The sequence below is a fragment of the Salmo trutta genome, chromosome 18 (genome assembly GCF_901001165.1).
Source record: "Salmo trutta chromosome 18, fSalTru1.1, whole genome shotgun sequence".
NCBI classification, from domain to species: Eukaryota; Metazoa; Chordata; class Actinopteri; order Salmoniformes; family Salmonidae; genus Salmo; species Salmo trutta.
In genome coordinates, this window is record NC_042974.1 from 5,949,806 (window position 1) to 5,963,411 (window position 13,606).

Below are 13,606 nucleotides of genomic sequence, written 5' to 3' on the forward strand. Positions count from 1 at the left end.
GCGATACGGGTCTTCAAGGTCTGCCTGGACTAAGTGTAAGTATGCAGTCTTTTATGCAGCTGTCTTCATATGAATGTACACGCTCACACACACACACACACACGCACTCACACACACACATACAGGGGGGATGAGGAGAGGGTGGGGGGGTGAGGAGAGGGGAAGGAGGCGGTTATGAGGGGAAGGAGGAGGGATGAGGGGGGATGAGGAGAGGGGAAGGAGGAGGTTATGAGGGGAAGGAGGAGGCATGAGGGGGGATGAGGAGAGGGGAAGGAGGAGGATATGAGGGGAAGGAGGAGGGATGAGGGGGGATGAGGAGAGGGGAAGGAGAAGGGATGAGGGGGGATGAGGAGAGGGGAAGGAGGAGGTTATGAGGGGAAGGAGGAGGGATGAGGGGGGATGAGGAGAGGGGAAGGAGGAGGTTATGAGGGGAAGGAGGAGGGATGAGGGGGGATGAGGAGAGGGGAAGGAGGAGGTTATGAGGGGAAGGAGGAGGGATGAGGGGGGATGAGGAGAGGGGAAGGAGGAGGATATGAGGGGAAGGAGGAGGGATGAGGGGGGATGAGGAGAGGGGAAGGAGGAGGTTATGAGGGGGGGATAAGGAGGGGAGAGAGGGATTTGGAACTGCTCAGGTGAACAGTCTGTGTCACATTACCATCCACCTCTGTGCCGTCTGGGAGGTCAGGCAAGGAGAGGCTAGACAGGGGTAGATGAGCATGGTTAACCCCCTCTCTCCACACATCTCCTGGGGTTTGGAGCATGGTGGAGAGCAGGCAGGTAGACCACTGGTCTGGAGCTCTGGGGGGAAGGATGGGAAGGGCAGGAGGAGATGAGAAGGGGGTGGCAGGTAGCATCCATGGTGGACCTACATGTGTGAGAGAAGTTGACGACAAGTTATCACATATGCCGAATACAACAGGTGTAGACCTTACCGTGAAATGCTTACTACAAAGCCCTTAACCAACAATGCAGTTTTAAGAAAATAGAGTTAAGAAAATATTTACAAAGAAAAAAATTTACAAAATAAAATAACAATAATGAGGCTATATACAGGGGGTACCGGTACCGAGTCAATGTGGAGGTTATATACAGGGAGTACTGGTACCGAGCCAATGTGGAGGTTATATACAGGGGGTACCGGTACCGAGTCAATGTGGAGGTTATATACAGGGAGTACCGGTACAGAGTCAATGTGGAGGTTATATACAGGGAGTACCGGTACCGAGTCAATGTGGAGGTTATATACAGGGAGTACTGGTACCGAGTCAATGTGGAGGTTATATACAGGGAGTACCGGTACAGAGTCAATGTGGAGGTTATATACAGGGAGTACTGGTACCGAGCCAATGTGGAGGTTATATACAGGGGGTACCGGTACCGAGTCAATGTGGAGGTTATATACAGGGAGTACCGGTACAGAGTCAATGTGGAGGTTATATACAGGGAGTACTGGTACCGAGTCAATGTGGAGGTTATATACAGGGAGTACTGGTACCGAGTCAATGTGCAGGGGTACAGGTTAGTCGAGCTCATTTGTACATGTAGGTAGGAGTAAAGTGACTATGCATAGATAATAAACAGTGACTAGCAGCAGTGTAAAAACAAATGGGAGGGGGTTGTCAATGCAAAAAGTCCTGGTGGACATTTGATTAATTGTTCAGCGGTATTATGGCTTGGGGGTAGAAGCTGTTAAAGAGCCTTTTGGACCTAGACTTGGTGCTCCGGTACTGCTTGACGTGCGGTAGCAGAGAGAACAGTCTATGACTTGGGTGACTGGAGTCTCTGACTATTTTTTGGGCCTTCCTCTGAAACCGCCTAGTATATAGGTGCTGGATGGCAGGAAGCTTGGCCCCAGTGATGTACTGGGCCGTAGGCACTACCCTCTGTAGGGCCTTATGGTTGGATGCCGAGCAGTTGCCACACCAGGCGGTGATGCAACCAGTCAGGATGCTCTCGATGGTGCAGCTGTAGAACCTTTTGAGGATCTGGGGACCCGTGCCAAATCTTTTCAGTTTCCAGAGTGGTAAAAGGCATTGTTGTGCCCTCTTCACGACTGTCTTGTTATGTTTGGACCATGATAGTTGGTGATGTGGACACCAAGGAACTTGAAACTCTCGACCCGCTCCACTTCAGCCCCGTCGATGTGAATGGGGTAGTGCTCAGCCCTCCTTTTCCTGTAGTCCACGATCATCTCCTTTGTCTTGATCACGTTGAGGGAGAGGTTGCTGCTCTGGCACCACACTAACAGTTCTCTGACCTCCTCCCTATAGGCTGTCTCATCGTTGTTGGTGATCAGGCCTACCACTGTTGTGTCGTCGGCAAACTTAATGATGGTGTTGGAGTTGTGTTTGGCCACGCAGTCATTAGTGAAGAGGGAGTACAGGAGGGGACTAAGCATGCACCCCTGAGGGGCCCCAGTGTTGAGGATCAGTGTAGCAGACGTGTTGTTGCCTACCCTTACCACCTGGGGGCGGCCCGTCAGGAAGTCCAGAATCCAGTTGCAGAGGGAGGTGTTTAGTCCCAGAGTCATTAGCTTAGTGATGAGCTTTGTGGGCACTATGGTGTTGAATGCTGAGCTGTAGTCAATGAACAGCATTCTCACATAGGTTTTCCTTTTGTCCAGGTGGGAAAGGGCAGTGTGGAGTGCGATTGTAGGTATTACATGTACAGGATACACATGGTAGACACTGTCCAATTACATGCTTACTGGCAGGTTCCTTCTGGACAATGCAACAACAATAATAAATAATAAAATAGAAGAATACCAACATAAAATAAATGGCTCAGTAGAATAGAATAAACCTCTTCTCTCCTCAACTCTCCTCTCCTCAGCTCTCCTCAGCTCTCCTCTCCTCTTCTCTCCTCAACTCTCCTCTCCTCAGCTCTCCTCTCCTCAGCTCTCCTCTCCTCAGCTCTCCTCAGCTCTCCTCAGCTCTCCTCTCCTCAGCTCTTCTCTCCTCAGCTCTCCTCTCCTCAGCTCTCCTCAGCTCTCCTCTCCTCAGCTCTTCTCTCCTCAGCTCTCCTCAGCTCTCATCAGCTCTCCTCTCCTCAGCTCTCCTCAGCTCTCCTCTCCTCAGCTCTTCTCTCCTCTCCTCAGCTCAGCTCTCCTCTCCTCAGCTCTCCTCAACTCGCCTCTCCTCAACTCGCCTCTCCTCAACTCTCCTCTCCTCAACTCTCCTCTCCTCAACACTCCTCAACTCTCCTCAACACTCCTCAACTCTCCTCAACTCTCCTCTCCTCAACACTCCTCAACTCTCCTCAACTCTCCTCTCCTCAACTCTCCTCTCCTCTTCTCAACTCTCCTCAACTCTCCTCTCCTCAACACTCCTCAACTCTCCTCTCCTCAACACTCCTCAACTCTCCTCAACTCTCCTCTCCTCAACTCTCCTCTCCTCTTCTCAACTCTCCTCAACTCTCCTCTCCTCAACACTCCTCAACTCTCCTCAACACTCCTCAACACTCCTCAACTCTCCTCAACTCTCCTCTCCTCAACTCTCCTCTCCTCTCCTCAACTCTCCTCTCCTCAACTCTCCTCTCCTCTTCTCAACTCTCCTCAACTCTCCTCTCCTCAACTCTCCTCTCCTACCCTCTCCTCAACTCTCCTCAGGTCTCCTCTCCTCAACTCTCCTCAGCTCTCCTCTCTTCTCCTCAACTCTCCTCTCCTCTCCTACCCTCTCCTCAACTCTCCTCAGGTCTCCTCTCCTCCGCTCTCCTCTCTTCTCCTCAACTCTCCTCTCCTACCCTCTCCTCAACTCTCCTCTGCTCTCCTCGCTTCTCCTCCCCACTAACTCAGTCTAGGAGTTCTAGACGCCAGTCTCTCCCAGTAGACCCTCAGCGTTTAGTGAATCCCAGTAGAAGCCTCAGCATGCTTCATGCATAGTGCTCCTATAATTGGGCTGGCTGCACTGTCTGCTTGTCCTCTCTAGTTCTGTTAACATGAGCCCAGGGGAGAGGGAGCTTAGTGGGAGCATAGCCTAGAAACTCCTAGACAGAGACTGGTAGATTAATATACACACACATGCATGGGTGCACACACACACTCACAGAGACACACGTACATGCACACACACACAAACAATGCATGAACCCACGCACGTACACACACACACTAATACACACAGGGCCTGGCTGGTGGTGTTAGGGGAGGTGATGGTTGAAGATTAAGAGTATACTACGAGTGGTTAGCTAATTATCTGCCCTGCCACGTCCCATTAGCACTGGAGCGAGGCAGAGTGTGTGTGACACCGTCCCTTTCATGTCACCCAAATACTTACCAAACCCCAAACGAAAACTGTCACCGTTGACGAGACATTTACTCTAGCTAATTATACATTAATACGAGACGAATCAGGATAACAGACATTCTATCCTGGCTATCGAGAACACCATGGTCGGCGTTACCAGGTCTTCTCACAACAGACTTGTAAACAACATTGCGGTGATAGTCTGAACACCTCTGAATGCTACTAAATGGTAGTATAGATGAACTATTCGATATACCACATTCAGTTTAACCCAAGGTTTCCCTTTTACAAGTACTGTGTACATATGATATACATTGAGAATGAATTGAGTTAGTAAAGCAGTACTTTGTGAGATAGAACATTGTGTTTTATAGAGGGGCATCACGGTTCCTAGCTGTCATTCATGTTTACAGCCGCTGTCACAGATACCAAAGGCTTGTCAGCCGCCTTGTTAAACGATAGATTTCTGTCCGCCGTTTTAAAGAGGCAATCTGTGATTCAAAAAAACAATGAAGCCGCCACCCTGCCACAGTTTTGGTAAACGGCTAAGGGATGGGGCTGACACAGCTACTGTATGGATGCAAGGACTGCCCATCCTTGAGATCAAAATGATAGTTTTAACCATGTTCTGAAGCTATACAGCAGGGGTAGACAAGCCTGTTCCTGGAGTTCACAGGTACTGCAGGGTTTTGTTCCAACTAGGCACAACACCTGACCAACTGAGCTAATTGATCAGTTCAGTGGTTGCCTAAATTCAACACACCTGGTCTTCCAGGTCGATTAAATCCAAAACAGGAACTGCTTACCCCTGATGTACAGTGTTTGTTTACAATTATATTGTTTACAAACAATGGAGTAAAATAGAAGCTTATATTTGGGGTTTTGATGGGGTGTGACAGTTGAACTAAGCTCATGAAGCATTTGAAGTTATCATGGGTATATATCACCCCCCAAAAAAGTACAAAAATGGATGTACCAACTACAGATTGCACCTTTAAGCACAGAGACAGGGGCCTGTGAGTGACTTTCACATTCTGTACACATGTCATGTTATGAATGGCTATTTTCTGCAGCTGCTGCTTCCAAGAAAAAGGCGTCAGTGTTTTTGCGAGGATGCCAATTGAAAGGGGACACCACTTATTTGGGATGGATGTGTAAGCTGATAGGTTGATCTGTGGCCCTGGATGTGGACAGTAGTTTGTGAGGACAGACAAGTCTGTCTGTCTGTCTGTCTGTCTGTCTGTCTGTCTGTCTGTCTGTCTGTCTGTCTGTCTGTCTGTCTGCTCCCCTCCCTTCCACCCACAACACCAGTAGGAGTGTTACTGTGAAAGGCCCTAACCTGGGTTCAAATAGTACTGCTTAGACTCAGTCCCTTCTGACCCACATTCATAGCAGGATTTTTCAAAGAATTGTTACGAGATTACAAAAACCATAACCTGACACATTCTGATCAATCTACCAATGCAATTTTGTTCTTCTGATTGACCTATTTTGTATAGTGTATAATGTGTCTTCAATTAGACTGATATTGTAACTGTCATATTGTAGTTGTCATTGTTTTGTCTTGTTTGTTTCAGGTGGAGAAAGAGGGACTCAAGGGAGATCAGGTATATTCATATTTTCCTTGACGTTTCATTGTTTTTATGTGGTACACTGAGTCTGAAGCTCATATCCTTATGTACCCACCAACACGTACCTCTCTATGCTGTTCTGACAGGCTGTTAAATAAACCATAAATGAAACAAAACAACTCTCTCCTCCTGATCCAAATCAATTTGATGAAGTGCACTTTTTATTATGTAATTTGTCACGGAACAATGGCCCTGCCTAGGTCAGATTTACAATAGACCCAGGCATACAGCAGTTTATATGAGGCCTTGTCAGAGGAGGAATGACAACTGCAGGAGTTATGTTGGAGAACTATGGGAGTTCCTAATATTGATGGCGTACGGACATGCAACATCATTGTGAATGACAACTACAGTATTCTTTGTAATTTGAAATGTTCAAAACATTGTTTGTTTGATAAAAAAATATGTTTTGGTAACACTTTACTTAAAGCCTGCAGATATAATGCTTCATAACTTGTTATAAGCATATATGAGCCTTTATATTGTGGCATAATCAAATCAAATCCAATTGTATTGGTCACATACACATATTTAGCAGATGTTATTGTGGGTTGCGAAATGCTTGTGTTCCTAGCTCCAACAGTGCTGTAATATCTAACAGTGCAGTAGTATCTAACAATTCACAACAATACACACAAATCTAAAAGTAAAAGAATGGAATGAACAAATATATTCATTTTAGATTGAGCAATATCGGAGTGGCATTGACTAAAATACAGTAGAATAGAGTACAGTATATACATATGAAATGAGTAAAGCAGTATGTAAACATTATTAAAGTGACTAGTGTTCCATCATTACAGTGGCCAGTGATTCCATGTCTATGTACCTGTATATACGGCAGCAGGGTTGAGTAACCGGGTGGTAGCCGACTAGTGATGGCTATTTAACAGTCTGATGGCTTTAAGATAGAAGCTGTTTTTCAGTCTCTCGGTCCCAGCTTTGATGCACCTGTACTGACCTCTCCTTCTGGATGATAGTGGGGTGAACAGTCAGTGGCTCAGGTGGTTGATGTTCTGATGATCTTTTTGGCCTTCCTGTGACATCGGGTGGTGTAGGTGTCCTGGAGGGCAGGCAGTATGATCCCGGTGATGCGTTGGGCAGACCGCACCACCCTCTGGAGAGCTCTGCGGTTGCGGGCAGTGCAGTTGCCGTACCAGGTGGTGATACAGCGATACAGCCTGACAGGATGCTCTCAATTGTGCATCTGTAAAGGTTTGTCAGCCTCCTGAGGTTGAGGATGCGCTGTTGCACCTTCTTCACACCACTGTCTATGTGGGTGGACCATTTCAGTTTCAGTGATGTGTACGCCTAGGAACTTAAAGCTTTCCCCCTTCTCCACTGCGGTCCCATCGATGTGGATAGAGGCTCCCTCTGCTGTTTCCTGAAGTCCACCATCAGCTCCTTCATTTTGTTGACGTTGAGGGAGAGGTTATGTTCCTGGCACCACTCCGCTGGGGCCCTCACCTCCTCCCTGTAGGCTGTCTTGTCATTGTTGGTAATCAGGCCTACTACTGTTGTGTCATCTGCAAACTTGATGATTGAGTTGGAGTTGTGTGTGGCCACGCAGTCATGGGTGAACAGGGAGGATAGGAGGGTACTATGGTGTTGAAGGCTGAGCTGTAGTCAATGAACATCATTCTTACATAGGTATTCCTCTTGTCCAGATGGGTTAGGGCAGTGTGCAGTGTAATGGCAATTTCATCGTCTGTGGATCTATTGGGGTAGTAAGAAAATTGAAGTGGGTCTAGGGTGTCATGAAAGGTAGAGGTGTTATGATCCTTAACTAGCCTCTCAAAGCACTTCATGATGACAGAAGTGAGTGATACGGAGCGATAGTAATTTAGTTCAGTTACCTTTGCTTTCTTGGGTACAGGAACAATGGTGGACATCTTGAAGGATGTGGGGACAGCAGACTGGGATAGGGATGGATTGAATATGTCCGTAAACACTCCAGCCAGCTTGTCTGCGCATGCTCTGAGGACGCGGCTATGGATGCTATCTGGGCCGACAGCCTTGCGAAGGTTAATACGTTTAAATGTCATCCACGGAGAACAAGAGCCAACAGTCGTTGGGAGCAGGACACGTCGGTGGCACTGTGTTATCTTCAAAGCACGCAAACAAGGTATTTAGCTTGTCCGGTAGCAAGACGTCGGTGTCCGCGATGTGGCTGGTTTTCCCTTTGTAATCCGTGATTGTCTGTAGACGCTGCCACCTACGTCTCATGTCTAAGCCGTTGAATCGCAACTCTACTTTGTCTCTGTCTTACACCTATGTAACCTGTCTTACACCTATGTAACCAGTCTTACACCTATGTAACCAGTCTTACACCTATGTAACCAGTCTTACACCTATGTAACCAGTCTTACACCTATGTAACCAGTCTTACACCTATGTAACCAGTCTTACACCTATGTAACCAGTCTTACACCTATGTTTTGCATCTGACAGGGTCCACCTGGCTTAACTGGAGATACGGTACGCCCAGCACCAGCAATTAAACTTGAATGAAATCAGATCTAGGTATTTTCATACAGCAATTAAGCCAACTAGGCAGCCAGTGGTCTTTGTGCTGCACAGGAGGTTGGTGGCATCTTAGTTGGGGAGAACAGGCTCGTGGTAATGACTGGAACGGAATCAGTGGAATGGTATTAAATACATCAAACACATGGTTTCCATGTGTTTGATGCCATTCCATTTGCTCCGTTCCAGCCATTATTATGAACCGTCCTGTCAGCAGCCTCCACTGGTGTGCTGAGAACATGTGGCTCTAACATCTGTCTCCATAGCAGCTTTATAAGCAACAAGCTGTTAACCCATAGCCTGATCCAGGATCTGTCTGTGCTGCCTTTCTAACTCATATTGTCATTGGCAACAGGTCTGGGATGAGGCCATGAGTTTACATCTGTCTCCACAGAAACAAGCTGGATACACACTCATTCTAACACTGAATGCCATCCAACCAGCCTATCTAGGAATCCATCCAGCATCCAGCTAGCCTGGTCCATTGCTGTCCTTGTCGAGCCAATCTTCCTTTGGCATGGCAATGAGTAGGAAGGCATTGGCATGATAGCACAAACAGATCTGGAACCAGGCTAGCATCCAGCCCCTCTCTCTCTCTTACACAGAAGCGACATTTCAACAAATGGCAGAATATCAATAGCATGTCAAACAGCGGAATGTTAGGCTATGTGTCCAGTGTTACTGGTGCTATAAGAGGCCTAGACCATGAAGCTCGGGTAACGCAACACCCATACCCTGGCCATACACAAATGACAGCCCTGCTCTGATACCCTTCTGTCTTCTGTCCCTAGGGATCCCCTGGGTTGCCAGGTCAGACGGGGGCACTGGGCAAAGAGGGCAAAAGGGTGAGTAAACGCCACACACACAATCACACACAGGCACTGCTACTCTTTGTGTGGCCTGGGCTGGGCCTAGCTCCTGCTTCTGGACCCCCTCCCTGGGGACGGCCTGTAGGGGCCTGAGTTAGCCTGGGCTGGGCCTAGCTCCTGCTTCTGGACCCCCTCCCTGGGGACGGCCTGTGGGGGCCTGAGTTAGCCTGGGCTGGGCCTAGCTCCTGCTTCTGGACCCCCTCCCTGGGGACGGCCTGTAGGGGCCTGAGTTAGCCTGGGTGGGCCTAGCTCCTGCTTCTGGACCCCCTCCCTGGGGACGGCCTGACAACAGCTGGGGCCTGAGTTAGCCTGGGTGGGCCTGGGTGGGCCTGGTAGGGCCTGGTAGGGTTGAGCCCTGGGGGAATGCTAATAGTTTGACTATGTTTAATAAATGTCTCAGAGAGGTCAACATGACTGGCAGCACACGTGGCCAGTCCCAGCAGGCAGCTGTCCTAAGCAGTGTTATGTTTCCTATAAAGGGCCATACATGGTTAAAAGAACAATGGCTGTGACTGTACAAACAAGAACATTCCAGTTCTACCCACTTGGCCCACTTGGATTTCACCCCTTGCTACATTCGAGCAATCTTAGAGCTCTCACCAATTCCTAGAGGTACTGCAGTGGTCAATATAATTTTTACATTTTAGTGGTTTAGCAGACGCTCTTATCCAGAGCAACTTACAGTAGTGATTGCATACATATTTTTGCATTCAACTTAGCCTTGATTAAACTACAGCATGCATGTTATGTTGCAGTTATAAGAATAAAGCAAAGCAGTGCTTCAGATGCAGGATCTTAATTTGATCACCCAGTTACAGGAGAAAGTTGAGGTATTTTAGGTTTAAAAAGGCTTCTTAAAGTCTTTCCACGTTAACATTTTTGACCTGATTTTCTCTTCCTAAAAATGTATCAACCCCTACAAAAATGCACATTTCCTGTTAATGCAGGATTATTTTCCTGCTGTAGCAAACTGGCTCAAATTAAGATCCTACACCTGTATGTTACCAGTATCGGATGGGTCCAACTTCCAAAACAAGGCTGGCTACCTATAAAACTGTGACCACCTGTTTTGAACACAGGAGGCTGCTGAGGAGAGAACAGCTGGAACGGAGTAAATGGAATGGCATCAAACACATAGAAACCATATGTTTGATGTATTTGATACCATTCCATTGATTCCGCTCCAGTCATTACCACTAGATGCCACCAACCTCCTGTGGTTATGAGCCACACACTACAGTACTGTGGATCATTTTGCAACAGCTAATGGGGATCCTGATAAAATACCAAATAGTAAGGATTGCACTGTAGGGAGTGTTGAGATTGTCCCGTTATGTTGGTCTTCAAACGTAAGTAGTGTAAGTATAGTGTATTGACTTTAGAAGCAAGCTGAAAGATGACTTGTTAGAGGCCTGATTGGTGTCACACGTTTTCTCCATCCCCAGCAAACACAGCTGATTAATCAACTTGCATTCTAAACTGAAGATCATGATTAGGTGATTTTATTTATTTATTTTATTTCACCTTTATTTAACCAGGTAGGCTAGTTGAGAACAAGTTCTCATTTACAATTGCGACCTGGCCAAGATAAAGCAAAGCAGTTCGACACATACGACAACACAGAGTTACACAAACAAAAAAAAAGAAATGCACGAAACGAAATGTATGCATTCACTACTGTAAGTCGCTCTGGATAAGAGCGTCTGCTAAATGACTAAAATGTAAAATGTAAAGAAATTTGATTTGATTTGATTTGACCTGCTCTTTCCATGACATAGACTGACCAGGTGAATCCAGGTGAAAGCTATGATCCCTTATTGATGTCACTTCAATCGGTGTAGATGAAGGGGAGGTGACAGGTTAAATAAGGATTTTTAAGCCTTGAGACAGTTGAGACATGGATTGTGGGTGAACGGGCAAGACAAAATATTTAAGTTCCTTTGAACGGGGTGTGGTAGTAGGTGCCAGGCACACCAGTTTATGTCAAGAACTGCAACACTGCTGGGTAATTTACGCTCAACAGTTACCCGTGTCTTTCAAGAATGGTCCACTACCCAAAGGACATCCAGCTAACTTGACACAACTGTGGGAAGCATTGGAGTCAACATGAGCAGCATCCCTGTGGAACGCTTTCGACACCTTTCTGAGTCCATGACTCGACGAATTGAGGCTGTTCTGTGGGCAAAAGGGGGGAGTGGGGGGGTTCTTAATAATGAAGGTATTCTTAATGTTTGGTACACTCAGTGTATATCAACAGTTTAGTGCTGTTCCTGAACTTTTCCGTAGCTCTCACTGACACTGCATGAGCTAACAGTGAATCACATTCTCAATGCAAGAATTCCTGGACAGAAAGAGAGAATTCATATGGGAAGTTAGAGCTGGTGGAGGGTGCTACTGTCTATATCCTCACACCAGAAGTGGAACGTTGCAACATAGCGGATCTGACCTCGGAGGCAACTGAATCGCTCGGTGTCAAAGGTCACAATTATAACGTGACCTCTATGAGAACTTGAACATAATGTCCAATTTCTACCCAATCATAACCCCTTTAATTGGTTTCAGTCTGTGTTTGGAGTCCAATTGGAGTCCAATCAGCATGTTGTAATGTTTCCTCGCTGGGTTTGGACCACTGTTCATTAAAAGCAGTGAGCCCCATAGGAGAATAAAGTAGCATTTAAACTAATGTCTTCTTGAGTGTGGAACATGCCTGGGTTCACATATGATTTGTTTTCTTTCTTTCTAACTGCACTTCATTTGAGCTCGCCTGGCGTGATGGATCTGGAGGAATAGGCAAAGACCCTGGCAACTGGCACTCCAGTCAGGCTCATTCAAATGCTTCTTTTTGTTGTTGTTGAAAGAACTCAAATACTAGTTGAACCCAGGTCAGGTGTGGAAGGGTATCTCCTTCAGTAGTAATGTGTGAGTGGAGTGGTCGTTACACTAAGCCAGTCGGCCATTTGAATCAGTGTCAAAAAATGTTGTTCTGTTGAAGACACACACAACCTCTCTATTAATACCGAGGATGGGTCCCAAATGGAGTCCTGTTCCCTGCTGTATGTAGTGCACTACTTCTGACCAGAACCCTATGGGGTAGTACACTACTTCTGACCAGAACCCTATGGGGTAGTGCACTACTTCTGACCAGAGCCCTATGTGGTAGTACACTACTTCTGACCAGAGCCCTATGAGGTAGTGCACTACTTTTGTCCAGAGCCCTATGAGGTAGGGCTCTGCTTAGAATTAGTGCACTATGTGGTAATGCACTACTTCTGAATAGTACAAAGGGTTCCATTTGTGCCGCAGGCTCTGTCTTTGATGGCTGCTGGCCTGCATGGCTTCCTGGTTACTATGAAGGTGCTAAAGTTTCCCCCATTTAAAGCCCTGAAGCTGTCACATGTGGCCCATATGAAACTGAGAAATCACAAATTGACTTCCTGTTAGTTGTGTGACGTCCTAGGACAAAGTGACAATAAAGTCTGTGATTGGGTAACACAGTGTAGATCTGTATACGTGGAGATAAAATAGACTACCATCCCATGACGTGTCCAGGGAAATCCAGATGAACTGTACATCTGCCATCGCCTTACGTAGGCTGTGATATCCAGAGCTCGACAAGCCACTTATTCAGCGGAATGTCAGCTTTCAATGAAAAACAAAAACCTGGTAAGTTTCTAACAGATTTTATTAATATAAATATAAACGATGCACTTTTGACGCAATGGTGCACCAATCAGCTTTAGGTGGTTAAAGCTCTGAACCTGTCACATGTATCCCAGGGAAGTTGTTGATCAACCTGTGTCTTGGGAAGCCTGAGGTTTAAGGACAGGAAAGAAGACGTATTATTGGGGTCGGGTCTCTCTCACTCTCTCTCTCACTCTCTCTCTCACTCTCTCTCTCACTCTCTCTCTCACTCTCTCTCTCACTCTCTCTCTCACTCTCTCTCTCGCTAGAAGGACAGTTGATATCTCTCACCCAATTAACAAACCCTCGCCCAACATTCCACCTTAGTTTTACACCTTGTGAGTTCCCAGACCTGGGTTCAAATACTATTGAAAATCATTTGAAATACTTTGATTGTGCTTGATTGAGTTAGCCAATGTGCAACGGAACCAATAGAATAGTCCCAAATCTGCATGTTTGGCACTTCAGGAAGGGTAACGCTCGACAGTATTTGAACGATTTCAAATAGTATTTGAACCCAGGTCTGCCTTTCACACCTTCTGTGTTTCCACTTGGTAAGGTGGCCTCAGCTGCCACGGAATCTCTTGACTTCACTGTCTCTGAGAGCTCAAGACCTTTACGGACTAGACGGAAGTATCAAGCTACTATCGAGGTATTG

General features: G+C 46.7%; 1 protein-coding gene across 3 annotated transcripts in view; it reads left to right on the top strand.

Annotated features, from left to right (window-relative positions):
* Positions 1–13,606, top strand: part of col19a1 (collagen, type XIX, alpha 1) — a 161,212-nt gene that overhangs the window by 82,941 nt on the left and 64,665 nt on the right. For 2 of the 3 annotated variants that reach the window (XM_029697582.1, XM_029697583.1), the window contains exons 15-18: positions 1–35; positions 5,822–5,851; positions 8,327–8,353; positions 9,190–9,243. The exon at positions 1–35 is cut by the window's left edge and continues 1 nt beyond it. In XM_029697582.1, the coding sequence (XP_029553442.1) occupies positions 1–35; positions 5,822–5,851; positions 8,327–8,353; positions 9,190–9,243 (146 nt within the window). The remainder of the gene's footprint in view (positions 36–5,821; positions 5,852–8,326; positions 8,354–9,189; positions 9,244–13,606) is intronic. The other variant, XM_029697585.1, reaches the window with a different exon arrangement.